General features: G+C 40.3%; 1 protein-coding gene across 1 annotated transcript in view; it reads left to right on the forward strand.

Moving 5' to 3' along the window:
- LOC101154816 (cadherin-12) overlaps positions 1 to 26,406 on the forward strand; it is a 117,775-nt gene that overhangs the window by 17,360 nt on the left and 74,009 nt on the right. Inside the window, exon 2 of the mRNA XM_023950198.1 lies at positions 21,681 to 22,095. Within this exon, the coding sequence (XP_023805966.1) occupies positions 21,850 to 22,095 (246 nt within the window). The 5' untranslated portion in view covers positions 21,681 to 21,849. The remainder of the gene's footprint in view (positions 1 to 21,680; positions 22,096 to 26,406) is intronic.

A 26,406-nucleotide genomic window follows, 5' to 3' on the forward strand; every position in this document is an offset into this window, starting at 1 on the left:
CGTTGTGAAATGAAATGTCAAACAGTCGATGCTCAGCGCCCATCAATAGCTTTGTCCTTGTCCTCTGTCACATTGAGTAATTAAGACTCACTCTGGACCTATGTACACAACATTTCTGCATAATGGGTTTAAATGCAAATGTGTCAGGACTACAAGACACTTTCCAGTCTGGAACATCCAATGTAATTGAAGGCTAAAGGAAAATTATATCCTGCAACAATTACATCTCGTTGTTATATTTTTTTTCATCTCTGACATACGTCCAGTGGAGAATGAGACAGTGAACGAGATGAAGGTTTTTTCTGTCCAAACCTTGACACATTCAACATTTTAGCTGATCCTTCTACTATCAGCCCATTTTCAGACAGATTTTAGCCAACTGTTCCTGACCCAGGTGAGGGCATTCTGTGGATCCTATCGTGGTGATTAATGAATGGTCAGAGTATCTTGGTCTAAGAGGCACTAAGCCACCATCACTTGCTGTTCTGACTGTGAAGAAAAATGGAGCATGTTCCCAGTGCGTGGAACCAAAGCGCCTTAATCTCCTCTCCAACATGCAGCTTTTCAGTAACTTCACATCCCCATTGAGAGACCGGAATCTGAGCACTTCAATTGTTGTTAGGACTTGAGAATTTTATGAAATTGAATGTCAATAAAGTTTAATGACAAATATTCATTTTTAAGTCAGTGCAGCTTTTACTTTAACTCACTGCTTTGTGTTCAAAAGTCTCACTTCTAAAGACATGTTGCTGCTTTTTCATCTCCGTTTTGTTTCTTCATTGTTTCATCACTCAGGTTAAAATGTCCGTCTCATTCTCAGCATGACACGTTATGAGCTGAAGCCGTGGTTTTCACTAATCAAAACAACATTTTTATATCATGTTGAAACCCTTGAAAGTTTTTGAAGCGTTCCCAGTGGTCTTTTCATTCTGATGATATCGTTTTTAGCCATAATGCTTTTCTAAGACATACAGTACAGACCAAAAGTTTGGACACATCTTCTCATTCATAGGTGTGTCTCATTCACACCTTCTCATTCTCATTTATTTTCATGACTGTGAAAATTGCAGATTCATACTGAAGGCATCAAAACTGTGAATTAACACATGTGGAATTATATACATAACAAAAGTGTGAAACAACTGAAAATGTCATATTGTAGGTTCTTCATAGTAGCCAACTTTTGCTTTGATTACTCCTTTACACACTCTTGGCATTCTCTTGATGAGCTTCCAGAGGTAGTCACCTGAAATGTCTTCCAACAGTCTTGAAGGAGTTCCCAGAATGCTTAGCCCTTGTTGGCCCTTTTGCCTTCGCTCTGCGGTCCAGCTCACCCCAAACCATCTCTATTGGGTTCAGGTCCGATGACTGTGGAGCCGCAGCCCCCCACCACTCTCCTTCTTGGTCAAATAGCACTTACACAGCCTGGAGGTGTTTGGGGTCATTGTCCTGTTGAAAAAGAAATGATGGTCCAACTAAACACAAACCGGATGGAATAGCATGCCGCTGCAAGATGCTGTGGTAGCCATGCTGGTTCAGTAGGCCTTCAATTTGGATTAAATCCCCAACAGTGCCACCAGCAAAGCACCCCCACACCATCACACTTCCTCCTCCATGCTTCACGGTGGGAACCAGGCACAAAGACAGGGTGGTTGGAACCAAAAATCTCAAATGTGGACTCATCAGACCAAAGCCCAGATTTCCACTGGTCTGATGTCCATTCCTTGTGTTGTTTAGTCCAAACAAGTCTCTTCTGCTTGTTGCCTTTCTTTAGCAGTGGTTTCCTAGCAGATATTCTAGCATGAAGGCCTGATTCACACAGTCTCCTTTGAACAGTGGTTGTAGAGATGTGTCTGCTGCTAGAACTCTGTGTGCCATTGACCTGCTCTCTAATCTGAGCTGCTGTTAACCTGCCATTTCTGAGGCTGCTGACTCGGATGAACTTATCCTCCACAGCAGAGGTGACTCTTGGTCTTCCTTTCCTGGGGGGGTCCACATGTGAGCCAGTTTCTTTGTAGCGCTTGATAGTTTTTGTGACTCACTTGGGGACACTTTCAAAGTTTTCCCAATTTTTCAGACTGACTGACCTTCATTTCTTAAAGTAATGATGGCCACTCCTTTTTCTGTACTTAGCTGCTTTTTTCTTGCCATAATACACATTCTGACAGTCTATTCAGTAGGACTATCAGCTGTGTATCCACCTGACTTCTGCACAACACAACTGATTGTCCCAAACCCCATTCATAAGGTAAGAAATCTTAACCTGACAGGACACACCTGTGAAGTAAAAAACATTTCAGGTGACTACCTCTAGAAGCTCATCAAGAGAATGCCAAGAGTGTACAAAGCAGTAATCAAAGCAAAAGTTGGCTACTATGAAGAACCTTCAATATGACATTTTCAGTTGTTTCACACTTTTGTTATGTATATAATTCCACATGTGTTAATTCACAGTTTTGATGCCTTCAGTGTGATTCTACAATTTTCAGTCATGAAAATAAAGAAAACTCTTTGAATGAGAAGGTGTGTCCAAACCTTTGGTCTGTACTGTAGTTTCTGCAGAGTGTCGGAAGTTCATTTTAAATTCACCTCTGTGTTGTTGGTGGGACTTCTGGTGCAGAGCAACCCCACACCCCTTCCCCACAATATTTATGACAATATATTTATAGCAATAAAATGCCATTTTTCAAATGACATTTTTTGTCTGCTCCTGATTTGAGTAAATAAATACATACTCAGAATGTCAGGAACTGGTGGAGGAGGATATCAAATGGAGTAGAGCAGACTTGGTGACAGAAAATAAAACATTTAATAAACAAACTGAAAAGACAAAACTTAAAAAGGTGACACAACAGAGTAGATGACCTGACAAGGATGAACTGAAAACCAGACACTTAAATAGGCGGAGGGCAATTAACTGTACTGACGACAGCTGCGGATCATGATTAACCTGGAACCAGTGTGACATAGGGCAACTCAGAACTCCACCAAAAAAACACAAAAAACAAAACAAAACCGCAGAACCCTCACACAGAAATGCAATTCTAATCTTAACGTTTTTTGTAAATGTCCTCCATTATCAGAAAAATGACATGAGAACATGACCCAAAACACCATTTCCATCAGCCTGTAAAACCAAAGACAAACATGAACACAGTTCTAAGGGGGTCATGGTCCGTTTTCTGACCATCCTCTCATTTAAAGCATTCAGCATTCCTGTCGGCTCATCAGATTCTTTCATAAGTTTGTGCATCAGAATGCAGAGCTGCAGCACAAAAAAGAACAAACACCAAGACGCACTTTAAATGAATGTATGACTGCAAACACAGGGAATAAACTGTGAAGCGTGAGGACAAACAGAGTCGGCCAAAAGTGTCGGAAAAGGAAAACAAACCATCCCAGCTCACAGAGGGCCAGCGTAACCTCTTTTACCCTGTGTGTCCTCACCTATCAAAAGTCTGACCCTACAAAGGAGCAAACCCAACAGCACCATCATCCTACAAAAACTACCTCCAACTAAAGGGAATTGGAGGCTGCTGCGCTCTGAAGGAGTGAGAGCAGAGTTTGAAGGGGCTTCAGGGTTTATTAAGCAGACACACCAATCAGCTGACAGGAAGTAGACCGACCCACTTAGAGCGAAGTACTTAAGAGTAAGAAGAAAACTTTTAATAAAGGGCAGAAAAACCAAAGAGAAGCTGTGTTAAAAATGAGAACCGAGAGGAGTAGGAGAAGGCTGACAGGAGGTAAACAAATGATTGGTTCTCTCTGTGAGTCCAGGTACAGAATAGTCTGTTTCAGTATTTTCAAGTGTTTGTGGAAAACAGAAAAAAAATCACAAAGTTAGACATTCATTCAATGTACAAAAAAGAAAACTAAATGTCAAACCATCACATCCCTCAACATACCTACCTAAGTCTGTCACCCCTGTAAGAACCGTGTGGTTTCTTCTAAACAAACGGAATAGTTCATCAAACCGCAACAGATTCCCGCTCACAGCACACAGAGAACGGAGCGGTGCTACAGAAGGGCTGAGGTCTTCTTTTTGTTCATTTCAGAGTTAGTCTGAAGTTCTGCATGCCCTACCATCCATCATGCTGGAGGAGTCTCTGTCACTGTGCTGTAACAAACGCTGCAGTCATCCAGTTATCCCTTTCTCTGCTGCAGACAGAAAACTGTGAGAATGCGTGTTTACACATACACAAAAACACGCTGCTCCACCAAGGGGGTGTGGCCTAAGTGGCTACACCTATGCCTGTTAGCACAGCTGTCAGTGGAAGTGCTGGAAACATTAAAAGGCAATATGTAAGAAAGTTTGTAAATTAAATCAATAACAAAGACGGCTTAAAATAATCAGCACCAAGGACAGTTCCAGAAAATGAACTATCCAGATTTTTAAGGAACCCTTTATTTATGACGCTCCATGAAATGTTAGTTTGCTTTCTTCAGCCTCACCACCAACAGCATGAACACAAGAACATCTTAAACCTTGATTTTTTCAAAGAACTCTTATCTTTTCACTAAAGTTTCTTCATGTTTGACTTCTGGACTCCAAAGTTTAATTCCTTCACTCCCGGGACTCTTTTGTTCATCACTGTGGGTTAAACCGCCTGATAAACATCTCACTGTCAACGCAGCATTAATACCTTTTCCTGTTTTGTGCCAGACAACTGTCTTAGTCCTGACATTTCTAAAAGACAGTCAAGGAGAAAGCAGACCCACATATCATTTCCTATTTGGCTTTTCATCACAAAATGCCTCATCTCAATAAATGTATCTCCATATGAATGTCCTTTCTCGGTTTGTTTCTCAGCTCATTCTTTGCAGACGCTTTCCATTCCTGCTCTATTTTTATGAAATCACCTTTGAGCATTCTCAGATTCCATGTAGGTCAGCAGTTAGTGTGCACAGCCAAAGAGGAGGAACACATGCACAAAAAAACTGCTGGAAATCTACTGATAACGCTTCTGATTTTTGTGTTGAGACGGACACCGCACCCAACCGAAGGTTTGCCTTGTATAATTGCTATCTGGAGATTAAGCTGGCTACCCTGGAAGGCCCAGCACATTGGCTGTTTCTGCCCTGAGGTTATGTAATCATGCAGTCTGCAGATATCCCAGATGGAAGACACAACAAGAAGGTAGCCCAAACCAGGACTCTGGAACCGAATGTGGTTTTCTGATACCACAAATTAAGATTTAGGATATTATTGCTTAGCTTTTAAGCACCGCAGAAGTGATTAGTCAAAAAACTGTTAAAAAATTGACCCAAAGTACCTAATAAAAGGTTTTCTTGCTGCCAGAGGAACAGGCAAAGCAGGTAAATTATCCAGCAGACTCTGTAAAACGTGTGATTAACCCCGGCTGACAGAGCTTCTGTCTCTTTTTAGGTACTGTAGCATCAGCTGCACTCATGCTGGCTTCAATCATGGATTCCGTCTTTGTTTTCAAGAAAAGGTCAATGTTTATTGGAATTCTTTTCTTTTTTTGGCTCAACTAGAAGATTGAAAAATGTCCAATAAAGTGAAAAAAAAATGAACCTCAGCACTCATGTCTGCAGAAAATGATATTCCTGTCACACATTCTATTACAGACAGTTGAAAACGGTGGATAACAATAAAACAGAGAAATCTAAAAAGGAGAAGAAACCGACATGTAATCCTGAACAAAAAGGAGAGGAATGGTAAATAATGCATGCCAGGAAAAGGGTTTTAAATATTTCAAATTTCCCTTTTTTTTAAAGTAAAATAAAATGAAAATTGACTTTTGTTCTTCTAGACAGATTTCTTTTTAAATTAGCAATTAAAAAAAAACATGTTAAACCACTAAAATATGAATGTATGTAACCTGCTTAGACATTTCCTCCAGTCTGATGTCTGTTCTCAGGAATAGAAATCTGGTTTTGTGTTGACCTTTCAATTAACTGCAACATTTCCATCGACTCACATTTCCTAAAAAGACAGAGAGGAAACTGATGAAATCGTTGAAAAGACGCGGACATTTTCTGAGTTCAGAACAACGTTGTGGTTTAGGCGAATGAGCAGCAGATGTGTTACATTTAAGACAAATGAATTCATCTCGGACAATGATGGGATTAATGATATGGATCCTGATATTCTGCCCTAACCGGCCATCTAATGAACAGGATATGATAAGGAAAGGCGATGGCGCCCCCTCCCCCCACCACAATGATCAAGTAAAAAATGAGCGGTGCTGCAGACGTGGAAGCATCCAGAGGAAGATTATTGGTATCAGGCCACTGGTACGTGGGTTTAAAATTGCATGAAGACGGGCAGGTTTGGGTGCTGAGCTTCGGATGCATTTACAGAGCTGAGGAAGAGGAGATAGGAGACAGAAACTCACCAGGTGTCACTCAGGACTATATCCACGCTGGGGGAATTGATGATGGAGGAAGAAGGAAGGCAGACGGGATGAAGCCCTTAACCGCTACCGCTCTGTAATCAGTGTTCACAGGATAGGACCACATAGTGACAGCAACCAGGAGAATATTAAAATCTCTTCTTTAAAGTCCATAGATTCTGGTTTCAGGAGTCACTTAAAAAGCTTTAACCTTTTCATTAAGTATATAATGTGTATGAATTGCTTTGCAACAAAGACAATATTAATACTTTTATATAGCGGTGAATTTGAGAGAAAAAAATTTCTGTCTGAATAATTTGAAATCCATCAAGTTTTAATTATCATAGTTATAGTTTTAATATACACACACACATCTATATATATATATATATATATATATGTTCTGAATCTGGATCTAAAACTGTACATATGGATAGCTACGATGTTGCTGCTGTTTTTGATGCACTTGCGTGAGGTTTGGGGTGTGAGGGGCTGTAAGCTAGCAGCAGAGAGTGTAAACAGAGAGCTCTCAGCTTTGGGTGATGGGAAGGGGGGCAGGGTTGTTCTGTGGGTACTTCCTGTTCGGAGCAGCAAGGGGAAGGAATCACTCAGGCGAGTTCTCATATCAGTCGATGATCTGCATCTAAAGAAATTCTGGATTCCTCTTGAAAAGCTTCCATTTGGCAGAGTCGTCCACTGAAAAGCTTTATGTTTGTTAGGTTTGGGAAGACTTCCCTGCAAGATTTCTACAAGGGGAGCAGTCATCTTCCGTGGGTTCGATTTCCACGGAACAGCGGTAAAATAGGCGGTGGAAGACACATCTCAATTCTAGTGCACATGCTGTGCCAGAAGCATCATCCTGGTGGAAAAAGGGACAGTTAAAATTTGCATTTAGATTACTGCGGTAATAGAAAGACCATGGTGATGAATCTTGTTCTGAAAAAGAGACTTATGTGCTTGTATTTTGAATAAAATTGTGGAGTTAAATGTTCAGGTTGGATCTGTGTGGGCACAAAATAAATTAATGGAATAACAATCCATCATATTTTAAACATTGAGAGCAGATCCTTCTGACTAAGGGAAAGTTTAACATGGGAAAAGAAAAGCTGTGATGGTTCTGGGCCCTCTGAGCATGTCTGCGATGCTCTAAGCACAAGTCGCTGCTGTTGTTTACGTTAAAGCTTCCTTTTTCCAGCTGATTCTCAAATGAGCTGAATTTAATCTCCTCGCAAAATAAAAGAGCACAACACAACTGTGAGACACAATAAATGGTGAATCTATTACGTTGGAGTCACATGAGGTGTTTACCACAAACATCAAGAGCTGATTTTCATATTCATGAGGATCACATTGTTTGTCAATAGTGCATACCAAGGGGGCTTAATTTGTTTTCACTTCTTCCTCGTAAAAATGTCAGCTCTGCAGCATCAGAGTCACTTAATTAAGCAGCAGCAGCAGCCCCTCCATGTGCAGACTTTTTACAGTCGTCTCAGATAATAATTTAGTGGGTGAGAAATCCCTCATCAACTGGTGTCATAATTCTAGAAGAGAAAATATAAATAAACGGCAAGAGAGAGAACTGAACACAAGTTGGAGAAAATTAATTCACTGATGGTTCATCGTTTGCTTAAAAGTAAAGGCGAGCAGTCCAAAGCAGCGACACGCCTGCTTTTAATTTCCAGGAAAGACGAGTTGAACGTCGGTTTTCATTAGTATTCAGCTGATAGCAAAGGTTAGACGTTTTAGAGCTTCACTGCATGCAAGGCTCAAAAACTTCATACCCATTTAAATCTAATGGGTTGAATGCTATAAAGCATGATCTAGATCTATATATATACATATATATATATGCTATAAAGCATATAACCCATTGTTTTTCTGTTTCTCTTTCTTTGTTATATTATCTTCCTCCATTTTTTGCTGCTTAACTGCAACAGTTTCTCAGCTATTTTAACCATTTCACTATTAAAATGTTCAGCTCTTTCAGCTTTTTCCAGCTCTGACTTCTGGTTTTTCAAATCCTTGAACTTTTTTCAGATATTGCAGGATTTCTGCCTCCATTGAAATACATGTGGAACCCTTGGTGCAGAAGCTCGTTGGTTCGATATCCGGCTCTGGCATTTTACACAAACATATCCGTTCTGTTATTGTGCTGTTTTCACTTTATTTATGGTCAACTTGATCATTTCTTTGTTTATTTTTTTTATTTTTTTTTGCCAATTATTACACTTTAAGTTTCATTTTGAGAACATTCAACCCTTCTGGAAATGCAGCTCCAACTTAAATGTTAACAGATTGTTTAGAAAAAAAAATGTTTTTACACAAAACCCAGATTTTGTTTGTTTTTTTTAGAATCCAAATTTGATTCTTGAAATAAAAAAAAATCCCCATCCAACTGTTTCGACGTTGATTTGAAGCATCTGGAAGAAAATCCAGGATGGTGGGGAAATATCACCAAACTGTTGGCTGGATTCAAAACCACTTAAAAAATGACAGAACGTGTGAGAAGCAGCTTGTTTCTCAGTAATCCTGAGATGATTTTGGTTCATTTTCTCCTCTCAGTTTCTCCCCCATTTCTAATTTATTGCCATCTGCTCTGCCCGGATGTAAATCTGAATGCAGAGCGACTCGCTCGCCCAAAACTCTATCTGTTAACATTTAGCAGTGTCTAATTAGACAAAAATGGGAATTGCGTTGGCTGAGAAATGCGGCTGGGTAATGGCAGTCATAACGGTCAGGGATACGTGTCTGTCACAGCGAGCAAATGCACTTATTAGATCAGGGTAATTAGAAGAGGGAAACAGCCATAATGGGCAAAAGCCGCTCAGCTGTGATTAAAGAGGCCAGCCTGCAGTACATCACTTGTTTTTTGATTATATTTCAGCTGTTAAAATGACTGATTGGGGTCACAGAAAGTGAAATGAGAACGAGTCAATTTCCTTTTCTCTGTGAGGGCTTCATAAGTCACCGCGCTAATAACGCCGGTTTGGACAATGTGTTCAAAGACGGCGCTCATCTACCAGCTCTGCTCCAAACGGAGCTTTAAGGTGTTTGACGGAACCGCAGAACTTTGGGGATCAGTCCAGACAGTGAGCTTTATCTTTTTACAGTCATTTCAGCAGCACAGCACCGAGATATGGACATTATTTTGACAGCTGTCACTGTCTGTTTGACAGGAACCAACGTGCTGGCTGGCATAATTAGTGTTTTATTATAGTGGTAATTACTTTTCTTTTGACAGGTTTAAATCCATCTTCAGAGGATAGGTTTTGTCTGGAAAAAAATGGAAATAACTTGGTTCTGTGAGACGCAAATGATGATTTTTAATAGGTAGAAATCCTTTATCTCACCAAACTATCATCATATCAAAATGAATGCAGAAATATTTATTCCGTGATAATATAAAAGATAATTCCGGAATTCAAAGACATTCAGACCTTGTGGTTGGTGCTGTTAGAAAGTCAAAAGGACACCAAAAAATTGGTGTCTCAGTTGATTTCAGTCTTCATCCTCGTTCAAATCAAATAAATGATGCGTTTGATGTGATTATAGGCACATCTACCAAGACACAAAATGATCATTGTTGTTTGTCTTTTTGATATATAGCCGCACAAAAACTGTTGAAACCTTTGGAGACGTTTTCATCAGATGTTAATCATGCCGCTGAGGACTTCATATTCAGTTTTTAGAATTTATTTCTAAACCATGAAACGACAACACTAAGGTTCAGAATTCCCATTTTTAGTGGTCTTCCACTCGTTTAAACCGGAACAGTGGGGCAGAAGCACCACATCCACCGTGAAAACCCGCAAAGCAAGATTCCATTTAAGTTGCTGTCAAGCTGAGTGCTGACAGGTCTCCAGAGCTCCGCCTCCTCCTCCGATGCACGCTCATTCAGGTCGGATCAGGGAGCAGCAGCAGATCTGATCAACAGCAGCAGCCCTATTAGAGCTCGTGTCATGAAGGTATGGATCCGCGCAGTATTCCAGATTTACCAGCCACAGAATGCACGGCCGTGCATGGCTGCAGATGTGCTTGCACTTTGATCACAACCCCTCAGCGCAGCATCATGTTACATCATGATTGTGTTGGCAGGGGGATTCAGACACATCCACAGTGGGGGGAGCTGAGTCAGTGTGGTGCTTCTTCTTTTGCCTCAGGCCAATTTTGCCTCCAAAGCTAAGAATTCCACATCTTCAGAGGGGAAAAGTTCAGCTTGTGAAAGAGAAGCAACCTTCGTTCAGTAGGACACGTATCCAAGGAATGTTAACATCCAGGGATTCCAGTGAAGGTAAAATCGGCGTCTCTGAGGGCTTTCTGGCAGAAAATGTCCCCACAGCTGATTCAATCATTCCTGGCTTTGATGAAGCATGAACGAGTCATAAACCATGACTTTCACTGGGTCGGCAGACTCTACTATTTAATCCCATGAAATGTCTCTTGGCTAAATAAGCTAAAATAATTCTAAAACAAAGGTAAATCTGGCTTCTTAACTTCAAATCCCTCCATTTATCCAGGATCTGGAGTAGAAACTGTTCCTGTGTTAAGCCCACAATCCCCAAATGTAGAAGCAGAGGGGAGGTGATGTAAACTGATCTGTGTGGTCCCTGAAAGCAGCACGGTTTGACCTACATCTCACGAATCCTCAACAGTTTTCCATGACATTGACAGCAATAAGCCTCTTCCAGTTTTCATTGTGTATTTACATGTTTTATCTCCCAGTCATCTTAAAAACATCCCGTACCAGGTATCAACCCTCCTTATTCTGCCTCTTTCCTTTTCTCCAATCAATATTTTTAACTCCATCCCCTAAAACCTTCTTTATTCGGTTTTTCTGTGTGGTAGAAACATATTAAAACAAAGATTAGCTGCAAATAAAAGTGTTTTGATCTGAATTATAACAGGTTTAAACAAACAGTTTAGAACAAAACAACAGAAATGCTCGGCTGCTCATCACAACAAAGAGAAAAAAGAATCCTTGGTGTCTGAACTCACAGGAAAATGTGAACATGACGATGAAAACAGACTAAAGTCCTCCAGAACTTCCCCTTTGGATAGCGTGACTTCACCTTTCTATACTTCTACAAAGAATTACTTATGTTTTTTTATAGATAAGAGATACTTTTTAAACCTTATTTCAAGTTTGTGAATAGCTGCATCTACAGCTAGAAGGGTTTTTTTTGTTTGTCCGTTTCCCTCAGAGTTACGTTCTAAAAATAACCTGTGATAGGAGACCTCTGCAAAGTAGAACTACAGTTGTAAAACTTCTCACTCTATCCACTTTTCTCTGACAGATGTGAACACAGTGTTGTAGTGGAAGGGCGGTCGACCTCTGATCGGAAATTTGTAGGTTCGATTCCCGCCTTGCCCACTCATGTGTGTCGGAGTGTCCTTGGGCAAGACACTGAACCCCACCTTCCACTGTGGTGGAAAATTGGTGCCATTGTTTGGCAGCGGAGTTGGCGTCAGTGTGTGGGTGTGTGTTTGAATGGGTTTGTGACTCTAAAGTGCATTTTCACACTCATCTCTTGTTTAAACTCTAAAAGTTCAAAGCTTCACAGAAAAACAAGTCCAGGATTATGAGGCCTGTGGTAAACTGAAGACATCCCTGAAAGGTTTGAACCGGATTGGATCGGTCATGGCGTTAGGTAAAGCGTTTCTTTTGGGACGTGTTGTATTGCAGGTCGGGGGGTAAAGTCCATCTCATCACAGGATGCGTTTGAAGCATTAGTTCAGCGGTTGTAGCGGTTTCAAGTAACATGTCCGTCAGGCGAACTTTCATTTATTCTTCTATCTGAAATCAATCAGATATTATGCAAACTTGGCTGGAAAGAAAAGATATCTTCAGAAAAGAATTCACCTGAATCCAAAGTCTTGGACCGTCGCATTAGTGTTTGTAGGTTACCATTAAAGGCTGGACGTCTGTGATAGAGGTGGATGTCCATAAATGGTCATCACAGAGAGAGTCACCAGTGGGGGGTCCTTTCAGTTAGTCTGAGTGGTGGAGCCAAACTGAGGGTCTGCTGGCTTTGTTCTCATTTTTTTCAGGTCATCTGTGTTTAGAAAGACCCTCCTCCTGACCAAAAAAAAAATCCTACAATGTCACTACATTTTTGGTAAATTCTTTCCATGAACATCAGTGCTGAAAAGCAAATCTGAAATGCGTTAAGCTGATGCTGGATAATCAAGTGGATGGCAACAACAGAAATGGTGTCCGCTGGTGTGCCTCATCTGGCGCCCTGCGACAGCCAGCATCAACTCCAGCTTCAATCAAAGCACGGATCTTAATCATCTGTGACTGCCTGCAAAGTACAAAATTAAAAATTCCTTTGGAAAAAGCCCTGCAGTGGGCTTCAAACCTGTCAGGCTGCACTCAGAAACCCTCAAACCCTTACGGTTCAGTCAAATGAGGTCCAAACTTGCTTTAGTGCCCTGGAGCTCTGCACCTGAAATCACGTTGGGACATTTCATTGTGAGACTGCTTTTATTTGAGGCTTTATATCAGCATTTTGGAGGAAAAAAAGACGTAATAAAGATGTTTCATGTTCCCATGATGATTTCTTATGATTAAAATGTTTGAAAACTTTTCTCATTTCACGTCTTTTTCATTGAATGCTTTTTCTAGAGCATTTGTAGAAACGTAAAAAAAGAATTTTATTTGTAGTTTAACCACAAAACCACTGTTTTGTGATTAAACTGAGGAGATTGACGGCCCAAAACAGAAGAGTGAGAAAGGAGACGCTCACATGCAGTCCAGAAGGAGCGCAGTGGTGGAGTTGCAGGGTTAACGCTTTGCTGGACCTCTGCATGCGTGATAACAGTGTGAATGGATGACAGCAGCTGTGTGTGCGCCGGCGGTGCTCCACGGCGGCGTTGGGCCAACAGCGCTGTTTCCGTTTATCTCAGTAGCTGCCTGTCTTTCACGGCTCCAGACGAAGATCAGGTACGTCTCCCTGCTGTGGATATTTGTATCTGTCAAAACACAACACGTCAAAGATGAGAAAAGATTACTGCGTGCTGCTTTTTACAGATGTTGGAATTTGGAGGGCAGAACACTGGGCTTGAGATGGTAAGACAAATGTTAAAAGCAGCTTAAGAAAATTACGAAGCTTTTATTTTATTTTATTTTTCTTTAGAGTACTTTTGCTTCAATTTTTATTTAATTTCCCCCAAAAAATTAGATTCAGGTAATGTGACTGCATCCATAGAAATGAGTGACATAAATTCAAGATTCAAAGGGGTTTATTGTCAGTCTTTAAAAGTAAGAAACGGGTTTCCCTGCACAATGAAATTCTTACTTTGCCGTCTGCTCCGAATGCCAAAAAACTATACGGGAAACTGTGATTTCACACAAACATACACAAAAACACAAGATGTCGATTCTAAATGTGCAAAAACAGTAATAAATGATTCTTCCATTGATTTGGAGGCTACTGCAACAAGAAAAGCAGTCTGATCCCTGCTGCTTTCTGCCTAGATATGGATACAACACACATTTAGCTTATTGAAATCACTGGGCTTTCTGTGTAGTGTTAGTTTTCTCCTGTTGTTCTTATTATTGATAAGAATGAAAGTTTCCACAGATCTGGATCTGGAGCCGTAAAACGAATGACAGTCGTCTCATCTCTGTGGGGTTGTTGAGCGACACAATCTGTGGGACAGAAGCTTCCAAAGTGCCTTTGAACAAAGCGCTCTGCTGGATTTGGGCCCATCATTCACTCCCAGAGTTTCAGCTGATCCTGAAGCAGATATGAGCAGCTGAACTGTTCTGTGTCAGAAGAGTCCAAACTAACACTCGTTGAAGAGCCATACAGAGTTTCTTCTTCATTACGGCTTAATCCTGACTGCCCTTATGGACTGCTGTTCACGTGATACGTGCACACTCCTCGCTGCAGCCTGACCGCTAGCAATGAGGAAATTAACCAATCAGCATGTAGTTTGTGTGGACATCCTACAGGTGTCCTACGGACCCTTACATATCATGGGCACGCCCCATACATGCAGTATGGAGTCAAAACTCACACCTTAATAAAGACTAATGTGGTGTAAAGACACCATTCAACAGCATCACCCTTAGGTGTGTGTAACTTCCATTTTCCTTGATGAATACTTCACCATACATGTACAACACGCACGACAATGGTACCATCCATTTTGGTGGCCTCTCAATGGTACTGGAAGAGACCCCTGAGAACCCACGGTGAGATCAGTGTATCAGAAGAAAACATCAGAAGTCTTGGTCTGTGGTAAATCCCACATCATTTTCATTTTAGGAAAAGAGGTCTGGGTTCTTATAGGTTAAAATGCGGCCGCTACACTCTACGACCCTCCACGGACCCCGACACCCCAAAAACCTACAGCATCCATACAGGTCAACCTCCGTACAGGTGCGTGTGACAAAGGCCTTAGTTAAATGAATAGTCAGGCTGCAGCAGAGCAGCACGGCAACACCAGCAACTCCTGAACTGCTGGGAGTGAAGTCCAAGCAAGAAAGCGGAGCTTCATGAACTCACAGACATGTTCTGTCAAGCTGCAGCTGGCCTCCTCCTCCAACTTCATCCTGTCTTTTGTTGAGTGTAGACCAACAGCAACTGCTGAATCCCCCCCCCCCCCCCCCCTACCCCTGGAAAGACTTCATCCTGTGTACACCCCCCTGGTTCTGCAGTCTTAGCACTTTAGAACACATCAAAGCACATTCATCACTGGGACAGTCCTGGCAGAAACAGTTGTTGTCATTTATCACCTTTAAAGAGTTTGCTTTGGACAACTTTCTCAGTCAGTGAACTCTAAGCACTGAACTCTTTGGTAGTTCTGAACTACAAAACTGTGGTTAACTGGAACACGGGGCTGCTTTCAAATTTCAAACATCAGAGTTATTATAACATTAACCTCATTTGTCACAAAGGGATTCTTAAAATATTGAACTGAGAAACAATACTAAACTTCTTGTTTTATGATGAAGTTTTAAAAACTGAAATACGAAAATTCCCATTTAAAGGAGAAAATGTATAGTTTTGCTCTGATGTGAAGTTGAGACACAACTAAAGTAAAATGTGAAAAAAATTTAGATCAAGGAACCAAGACGATAGCATAAAAAACAAATACTTACAAGATAAAGTACTTCCGAACGTCTGAATCCATTCCAGAAACTAAAAGAGCTGTGTTTCTTTTCAACATTATTTTCTTGTGCCATAACCTGCACAAGAGGTGTGATTTGATAATTCAGCTTGACTGGCCAGCTGTGTGGTTACTCCCATTTTCATTACTTTGTCCTCCTCCCACTCGTTTCTTGAGGGACTTCTGCGATATTACTGTCTTCTTCTGCCTGGGATGTGCAAATATTTCCCAGAAACCACTTTTTCCTGCATCGCCTCGGCTTTATACTGCTCATAGTTTATCCTCAGCCGAGACTGCAGTTCATCTGAGGTCATTGTTTTAAAGTATGATGGATATAAATAATTTGTCAGTATTAAAAAATATGAAGCAATGAAATCTTAACATGGAAAAAACATCCATAAAACTCACTGTTTGGGAGTCTTTTTATTGATGCCATATTTCCTGCAGTGATCACAAGGTGTGACATGAGATGGTTATGATGGGATGTTTCAGCAGATTCGATGCATTTTAATTGGACTGAAATGTCCATTTATTGCTTTTCCTCTGGTTTTATTCTTTTAAAGGTGTCATTTCAAGCACTGATTCAGATTCCCACTGGATCTGCTTACATCCGCTCCAAGTGTCCGTTCATTTTTAGTGAATTGTAGGAAAAACGCTGAAAGCATCATCAGTTTGAACTGTTTGGTTTGAATCTGTGTTTTCGTTGCAGGGGGCAGAGAAGATTTTTAGAAACAGGACCATTGTAGAATATGATCGTTTAGAATAATACTTGATAATTCTCTTTCATTGACTCATCAGAAAGAAATTATGTTCGGAGGCAGTCCTCTCTTCTTATGAAGACATCCAGCAAAAGTGACAAAAGTGTCAGGAAGTCTGTGAGAATCATCCAACTGGGAGTGAACAGAGTGACGTTTCTTCTCACATGCAAGATTAATGATGGTTGTTAAGGCTTTAACACCGGACATGTCGCGGGCGACGCCTGAATGACACACACTCTTTGACCTAGCGTGAAGCTTCGACCGCTTATGCAATTAGCCTGAGTCGGCTGACGTAGACAAAAGCAGCCTTTGACACCAGCTTTGTGCTGGTGTGTAACAAAGTGTTGCATAGCGAAGCAAAGCAGCTGGCTTACGTTGATGAGTGTTGCATGTCAGCACCAAGCTGCTTTTGTCTGCTTTATATTCCATTAAGTGCATCAATGGTTGAAGTAAGTTACGGAAGTCCAGGCATGTCCAAAGTCCAGCTCATTGGGCAAATGCAGACCATTAGAAATTGCAGCCCCGGCACGTTCTAAAAACTATGTGCGATCAGCTAAGTTAGATTTGAAGTCGTTGTAAAGCCGTGGTAACACCGTCACACGACCCTTTGGTGACACTTTCTGGCTCATTTGTAAAATGTAAGCTGTAAATAAAAAAGAGGACGTTCGCATCTAGAAAAGTGGCATTTGTCTTTTTCTCAGTGAGGTATGAAATACTGTGTCTTCCTGATAGGCCGAGATGCTGTAGCTGTTTTCCTGGAGTTCAAGAGGGACGACCAGATCAGACAGGTTAACTACCACTACTGAGAAGGAACTAAAGAAGAACAAACTAAACCTACATGAACATATTTAGAAGAATTTGTTTTTTTTTATTTAAAGAAGAAGATAGAAAGGCTAATAAAATTTGCATTTAATGTTAAAAAATGTCATCCCTCATTGTCAATCAAACATTTTCACTTCACTGAACTTGGCCTTCTTTGCAAAAGGTTTGGACACTCCTGCAGTAATCAAAAGGATGTCAACTCTGGAGCTAAAGCTCCGGCGTTAAAAGGGTCAAGCTATGCAATTTGTGAGGCGGGGGCGTCCAGTTTCAACGTTAAGTCAACGTAGACGTGCTGAGCAGTCCTGCGTCAGGCGCAGAGTCTTATAGGTTCTCCTATGTCCTATGGATTTAGAAAAAGTCCCATCTGCATGTCGATGACTCTAATAGCAAACATTTGTCTGCAGTGAGAACAGAGGCAGCCAGCTTCCAGCCATGCAGAACAATAAAGTTGGCTCCTATTTTCAGGAATATTGAACTATTTAAACCATAGTGACCTGCAGTAAAGTCTGACCTCATGCAAAGCAATACATGTCATAAAAAGAGACTGATTTACTTAGAAATCCTAGTATATGTGTAAGAAATCAACCTTATATCAGTGATATGATAAATGGGTTAAGGTTTAAAAGGTTTACACAGAGAAGCGCTCAGACATTGAATTATTCATGACAAATGCTCACATTTCTGTGCTTACGCTGCTCGACTGAGTGATTCTTTTCATAAAGGAAAGCTCTGGCTGCATGATCACTTCAAGATTTATGCATCTTTGCATAGTTTCAAAAATAAACGCCTTATAAAAATGATGTAAATATGTGATAACAAGATTCAATCACAGGGGATTACAGTTTACAGCTCAACTTTTATGGAAACATTGTGCTTATTCAAATCATCTTCATACGTTTATCGCACATGGCTGTTTTGTACAAGCCAAGTTTTTAACCTTTCCTTAAACAACATTACCACCGTCTGCCTGATGCAAAACACTGAAGTTGGAATCTCTGCCCACATCTCAGGAAATGATGGTGCATGCAAAACAAAAACTTCACTTAGATGACTCATTTCTCCCCTCCATTCCAGAAGTCAATGCCCGCTTATTTGTTTGTCGTGTTTATGGCAGCCTTGACAACTAATAACTTTCTGTGGGAGTTTCTTGTGGGTGGTAATCTACACCGGCAGATCGGCGAGCCATATGTTCTTTGATTATTGAAGGTGATGTGCGAGAACGCTGTCAGCCCACTGCGTTGTGTTATCTGAAGCAGACACACAGGTCAGAGCTTGCAACCAAAGCCCGACATATGCTAATGAACTCCTCTCATCAAATATGCATGGAGCCCTCCCAGGACAGAGCTGTGGCAGAGGCGTGATTTTGCAGGAATTATGGGAACAGTCATTTCCATTTTGTGGATGCCAAATGAGGAGTGACCTGTGGGAGAGGCATGTCTGACCCGTGTCAAGGCGGGTCCTGCCAGATTTCCTTGACGAACTTTGCAGATCAGTTTTGACTGTTAAGGTAATGTGGTGACAGGGAATAAATGGATCCGGTAGCGCGGCATAACCTTGCCGAAATAATCTTCCCCTGAATCCAGTCTTCCAAGTCTGGTAATTAATCAAAGACACTGATGTCAATGAGGGCTCTGGTTATGAAATTAGAGGCATGCTGTCTTCCATTACTGTAGCGCTTATAAGTGCATTAGCGAGTAGGGGGAGGCAGTAAACCAGGTGCGGGAACCCTTTGCTTCATTCGTCATCCGTTTGTGGTTTTCCTCTCTCATCAGCAGCAGCAACAACACGCATCTTCTAACACTTCAGAGGAATTCTTCGCCAACACCAGTTAGCCAGCATTGGAAACCGCACCAACAAGAGCCGCTTTGCAAAATAATAAATGAGCTTTTCCTAATGAAGTTGGTGGTGCGACCGTTTATTTCAAAAGAATTGCAGCTCGGCTATCTTGAAAAGGCAATTGTATTTTAGTGAAGCCTATTACTTGCACTCAGAGATTCATGTGCTTGAAGATGTGTCACTGAAGCAGGATGCAGCTTTTTCATGGCCTCAGGCCATCGTGGTGCATTTGAACTAGGTTCAGGTATTCCACATGATTTTTTTTATGATGCCACACATTAAAACACGAGGAAAATCCTATGTAGCCACAGAACTCAATGTTTGCATCTGCATGCATTAAATTGGACAAAACTTAAACGGCAAACTAACTAATCCGTGCAAAGGCTTTAAACCTTATTTTAGACATTTAAGATCTTTTAGCAGCTTTGAAGTTGTTCTAACTTCTCCTTTTTTTTCTTAACATCAATACTGTCCAGAGTTTTTTGTGTTTTTGTGTCATGAAGAGCAAGGATCTACAAATAAAGAAAATATTATTAAAATGAGTCCAAATCATTCAGACTCTTAATAGAAAAATAGATTTAAGACAGAAAATACTCAAATTTTACTGTAATTTATGGTGTAATTATGTGGATGTTATTTTAAAGTATAATGTTGACTGTTAGTGAGACTGTTATTCATTGTTATCATTTTGAAAACAAAAATGTTGATTTCTGTTCTAAGAAGTTCTAGTTTTAGATTTTATGAGGATTTATTAAGATGAGCCAACTTTGACTAAGATTCTTATATTGCTCACTTTTTTTTCTAAAATGAGTCGTTTCCACTATTACGTCCAGTAACAGTTTTTTTTCTTACTGGAATCAAATTAACTACAATAAGGTTAAATAAGAACTCGAAAAACACAAACCATGTGGTCAGAACTGGAAAATAATACCTCTGGTTGGGCTGTAGAACATTCAGTTTGAAGTAATTCTAACAATTCACTTTTTCAGCTTATTTTTCATTTTTTAATGCTTGTTTGTAAACTTTGGATTTTGATATCTTATCAGATGTTTTGTTGAATAGAAAATTACTTCCTGCATTAACAGATTATTTTACTTCTTTTTTAGTGATTTTCATCTCAAGATTAGTGTTGTTTTCCTATCTTTAGGCCACATCTTTTTGCAGTGTAGACAATAGTAGCTTTACGATCAACATGAGTTCAGTACAGTTTTATCACACATCAGTGACGGTCTTTAGAATTCCACTCCAATCATCTTCTGATCTGTTTTCAAAGCATTCTAGTTTAGATCTAGTCATCTAAGTGGAAGCATCGGAATGGAGCGGAGCAGGGAGCCGACTGAAGCATTTATGTCACTGCTACAATTTGACCAAAAGAATCCTCAGAAAAACAACTTTGACCGTCTTTTTCTTTTCCTGTCCCACAGGAACATGTTAAAAACACCAAAAACAGCATTTCCATTGCAGTGGGTCTTTCTGTTTCAACACCTATGCATATCTAATGACTTTTTATCCATATTTCCAGAACTGTTAGACTTTTTCACCTAAAACTGTCTCCTTTCACATCAGGCTGAACCGGTTCTGCACAGACTCAGCAGGTCCACCTCATGCCTTCCAAAACAGCAGCTAGCTTAATGATGGAGGTCCATAAATGTCTACAATCGGCTTAGCATAATTACATTTAGTTTCAGCTACTTCAAGTATGACCTTTTACCAGTCAAGATCCTCAGAAAAGGTTTTTGCGTTGCTGTAGAGCTTAAAGTGTTTAAGTTTGGAACAATAGTAAAGTAGTTTAGATCAAAGAAACGCTCAAGAAAGAAACTAAATTCAGACCTGAGGTTACCCCCCCCCCCCCCCCGCCGTTTATAAATGTGTAAACAAGCTTTCTTTCATCCAGTTGCAGGTAGCCATTGCTGCTAATGTAGAAAAATGCATTTCATGCTGCCTTGACAATGCCCATCATCGGCTCAGAATGCACCTGCATTGATTGCACGTCCATCAGACGGCGTGCTGTAAACCCAATTTCAATCTCCAGATGTCATTCATTGTCAACGTCTGTTCCTTTTTAGTGTGATGGCTCAAAGAAAGCTAAATGTTTTACAGAAAACAATGTGAGCTTGCTCTGTGCTCTGACATTTCACACAATGCATGAGCCAGTTTGAAATATGAACTGCCAATAAATCTACTTCACACCTTTATGGACAAGAGAAACCAGGAATCCAAGCTTTAAACGGCCTCTTTTTCTACGCTTTTCTACCAGGTGTGATCATGAGGAAATCATGGAAAATAAAGCTTGATTTTCATTAGTAATTAGTAATTAAAGTGCCATTAAAAATGATGATTTCCAGCGTTTATGGGTGTGGAATTGCCGTGAGAGTGAAAGGGCTGTGGCACAGTGTGTGGTGGCCGGTAATTGACGGCAAAAATAGTCACCGTTTCCCCTACAGACGAGTATTCCAGCTAATTAGAGGATGCATCCAGAAGAACTGTCTGGTGTAGAAGTAATCTATCAAGGGGCACATAATTACAGCACTTACTTTCATGCTTGGAAGTGAAAGTAGTACAATTTATCATGGAGCAGATAAAAACTAAAGCAGGTAGGAGGTAGGAAAAGAAGGAGCCACAGAATGCCACTCAAACAGCGGCATTTAAGGTAAAATACATTAAGAGAACATATGCCCCATAGATGAAGCAAAAGAAACTCCACTGAGCAGCATAATGTGTTTTTTTATATATTTAATTTAGAGACTGTAAAATAAGCAACACCAATACTATATATATTTCTTCCTTTTAGGTGATGAGCTCCACAGATGTGGGTGGTGTCAAACTGAAGGTCTGCTTTAGGGTCTGACGCCCGCTGAAGGACCCCACTTTACATCTCCACACATCGCCTCCCGTCATTCATTCTACATCGTCCTGGACTTTGAACTTCAACTTGGGGACCTCAACTCCACAGATTGCCAATGCTAACAAGGAACTGCCTGCTGCTGTTCCTGTGGATTCTCGTTAACGCGGGTTCGGTTTCTTCCTCACGGCCACCTTCATCTCCACTGGGACGAGGCAGGGCGGGAAGGGAGCACGCCAGGAGCTCGGCGGGCTCTGCGAGGAATGGAGCGGCTGGATTTCAGCGGGTCAAGAGGGGCTGGGTGTGGAACCAGTTCTTTGTACTGGAGGAGTACATGGGGTCAGACCCTCAGTATGTGGGCAAGGTAAGGAGCCTTTTTCCTATTATTTTTCTCTCTTTTCTTTGCAGTTATTTATGGGATGGCAGAGGTCATAAATCACATAGTAAGAAGCGCAGAAGAAATTGAATTGGTGGTAAACAGAAGGAGCAACTTTACATGAAGATAAAATGGGATAAAAGGAACCGAAAATGAGAAAGCTTAGATTTTCTGTGGTTTATGTTAAACGCTGAGTTTTATACTGAACTCAACATTTCGTAATCCTTATCTTAGATAAACACCACAACACTGACTTATTTAGACCGTAACTGTCCTCTTCCTGTGGGAATAACTGTCCAAATCCTGCTGAAGTCCTAATAGATTTATAGCTGATGGACACTGAAAAGCATCCAGCATTCATAAAGAGTTGCAAGTTGCCTACTTTCATTTTGCTCTTTAAGCTTCAGCGCTTTAATCTAATAATGCCCCAGTTGTAAAACTGCCCTGTGTTCCAGTGAGAAGAAGAAAAATCTATAGACGCTAATGGAGCTGCGCCATAGGTTAGACTAGTTGGACACACGTGACAAGAGGAAAAATCGATGGCGTTGTTGAAATAAATTTAAATTACAGTCCTTGTAAAGCTGTCACAACATCATGGTTATGAGTCAGGGAGGATGCTGACAGCAATAAAGACAGCAGGGACCCTATAGCCCGAACCAAATCACAGGTTGAGATAAATAGGACTTGTGTCCCATCAGACACTCCTCCTGGCTCCTTTACAAACCCGGCCGTCTCTCATTTTTGGGAGGATTTCTTATTCACTTCTCTGGCTTTGGACATTTGCAAGCAAACTCTGTGGGGGCTTAAGGCTAAAGTTGTAATTTGGCACTCCTAGCTTACATAGGATAACAGTAAGACTGACTTATCTGCCCCAGTGCCACTGCAATCAGCCCTGACAAGCCGCGCTGTTTGTGGAAGTCTGTAAAGCTCAGGCAGGGAGAGGGAGTGCACTTCTGAGTCTCTAATCCTGAATCGCTGCACTCTTTGAAAATAACTGACCGAATCTCCAACACATGGAAAGCATTTAGAGGTTTTTAGATATTTTTATCCCAACAATCTTGAGGGATTTTTGCCTGATAAAAAAGGCTGAAATGTAAACAGGAGGATGCAGAAACTTTCAAGGATTCCTAAAGTATTGTCAGAGGTAATCTGCCTAAAGGCTTGCAAGAGACACTGAATCTGCATGAAATGAACGTTCAGTCTCCGCCTTATTCTTCTATTGTTTTCACTTTGGAGTATGTACACGATTTCAATTCAGTGACCTAAAAAGGATGGAGTGGCTCGTGAGACTGGCTTTCTCCTCAGCAGCAGAAGTGCCCTTCTGGACCAATTGAAGAAGTAATTATGTGATCCGACAGCAGCCTCTAAAGAGATTTAAGGGATCCAGAGAGAAAACAGCGTAAGGAGGGCACATGTAAAGCCTTTCCACAAAGCTGTATTCAAAGCAAATGGAAAATGGGCCAGGAGGTAACTACCCAAAGTGCCAGGGGCTGTCACTCAAACTGCCTGACGATGGTGATGGTGCAGGTTTGTATCGTCTGCTGTTCCAGAGCTGTGAGCAGGCCGTCGTGTGAAATCTCATTTGTAGAGTAAGCATTCTGGTTTGATCCCTTTAAAACAAATATGCATTTGGGCAGTGATGTAGGGTTGCAAATGCTGATAGTCCTTTGAGAAAATGTTTGGATTTTTTCAGTAAATTTGTTTGTCAAAGAGCAGAAACAATACTGCACACAAATATTCCCAATGTAAACCAGAAATAGAGTAAAGAAAAAAGTTCTACTTCAATACAAACAGATTCTTGTAGTACTGATGGCTCTCATATCATACTGCCTTTATTTGATGTTTTTCTGCCAACAAAACCAAATCATTTAAATATTTGCGTGTGTTTGGTCAAAGTCACTTATGTTTTTCCTGAAGTTCTGTGATTGAGACACAAAATATTTAATATTTTTTTTAATGCAAAGAACCGAACAGAATAGGAAAACTGAATAAAGTGGCGGTCAACCGGTAGGAAGAAGTCCAGAAAAGTTTAAACGCTTGGATAAAGGCAGATTTAACTTGTCTTTTAGTGTTTCTAGAGTTTCAAGCTTTGTGGCTGAATTATTAAAATGGGAATAAAGACAAAAATGGTGATAAGAACAAGAGAAAATGAATCAAAATTAATTACATACTTTATTTTCCCAAAAAAAGCCTTTCCTGGAAAAGATTTGCTGTTCAAATGTTAAAATAATAGAGAGCTGATATTGTGTATATTGTATGGTGGAAATTCTTCCATGCATCTTCTGAACTTGCTGAATTCTCTTTGGGGTTATGGGATGCTTCAAATATAAAATGTAGTTAGCAAAAAAGAATATTGGAGGTTATTTAAACTTCCTTAAATAACTGAAAATTTTTAGTGTTTAAATGTAGCTTTACAGTCTATGAAAATGAAAATAAATCATTTTCCAGCTCATCTGAATTTCTGTGCAGGTCCTACTGGGGATCCTGTTCTTTAAAACAGCATCAGATCAAAAGCTAAGATCTTAAATAAGCTTTGACTTTGTATATTGATTATATTCAGGAGATTGAATGATTTCTCTGAGACAGGGGCTGGAGGTGGTGCTGCATTGGTATCTGGGAGCTAAAATTTGAACACTCATGGAAAACATTTAGAAAATGCCGTCTTTATTGAGCTGGCATCAGAATATTTGAAGCTGGCCAAGGAACCAAAAAAGGCGTGAAAGGATTTGAATCATTTTGTGATTCTCAATTATTTCATTGTGTTCAGCAATCAAATAACAAAAAGGAGCCAAAAACGCTGTTCTATTTATGCCAGTCAACCTTTTAGGATGATCTCTCATGAATGTTTTCAATAAAAATAAGTGTTTGCTATAATTTGACAAAAACTGAACTTGTCAAAAACAATAAGCACCACTTCAGAACCAGCATTCTATTTAATGCATGACTGCAGGCTGTAATTGAAGTAGCCAAATCACTACTAATTAGTGCTAGCCATTAAAAAATAACTAACAAGATGCTAATTTTGTCAGTTCTGACGGAATACTAAATGCTAAGAGGAAGAGGGGAAGTGTGTGATGAAGAGCACAGTCAGTGATGGAGTCATGCTTCAACTCGTTTGCTTTATCTATGAATGGACAGAAACCCATTGTCTCAAAGCAACAATGTGGTTTTTGTGACATTTTCCTTTCTAAATAAAATGTCAGCATGTATATTTTCTGAGTCTTTGATTGGACAGGATTGGTATGGATGACAGACAAAATCTGGGAGGAAGTTCAGTTTGAACCGGAGTTTCGTCACGTGTGCAGAAAAATAATTCTGAGGCAGACTGCTTTTTGTTTTGGTCGAGTCAGTTCATAAATTCATAGCTCACCATCAACTAAAGCTTTTTTTCTGATATGGATGGACTTTTCTTGTTTCTGTTATACATGTAGAACACGGGGTCTGCAGCCTTTCATACTAAAAGAACCATTAGGGCCCATTTCTCACTAATAAAAACCTAATAAGAGCTCCAAAGTTTTAAATATGTTGATCCTGTTTTGCATTCGTACTATTGTTACTTTTAAAATGTTCATACATTGTATAATAATTACATACAGAGAAAAAAGCTTTTTTTTTTTTTTTTTGCTTTTGGCAGAGGCTCGCTTGACTTCCTTTCAAAATAAAAGTCATCCTGTGCTACATTGGATCATCCAGTTTAAGCTCATGTACTCCCAGGAAAAGTTTAAAACAACACAAATCTCTGGTTAATTCTTAGGTCCACTTTGATGGGCTGTTATCCTTTTCCCTGCTAATGTTAATCTGAGTATAAACTTTGCTTCAGTGGTTTAGAATTCATGTATATAAACATTTCTGTTCTTTTTATTTCCCTTATAATAAACCTAGCTGTGCAGGATAAGTGTGAAATGTGCTTTAAACTCACAATATAAAAAGATCAAACGCTTTTTGATAGTGTTTAATAACCTGCATATTCTGGAGGAAGAGTTGAGAGCACAAGGCCTCCTGATCAGTGTCATGCCAGCAGGGCTGTAAAAACTTTACATTTTATCTCACTGTGGGAGCAGGCACAAAGCCATTCATTTAGAAACCTAATCTGAATTAAATCAATGCTAACTAAGCATTTTTAGGTCTACATTCATTTTATGTTTCTTCAGCCAGAGAGCCACAGTGGAGGGGTACTAGAGCCACATGTGGCCCCGGGGCCTCATACCCCTGATCTAGAAGAGGAGGGAAACAGGAAGAGAGGGATTCTTTCCACTAGGCCAGGGTCACAGCTGAGATTGCTGCTTCTGCTCATGTGAC

The sequence above is a fragment of the Oryzias latipes genome, chromosome 20 (assembly GCF_002234675.1).
Source record: "Oryzias latipes chromosome 20, ASM223467v1".
NCBI lineage: Eukaryota > Metazoa > Chordata > Actinopteri > Beloniformes > Adrianichthyidae > Oryzias > Oryzias latipes.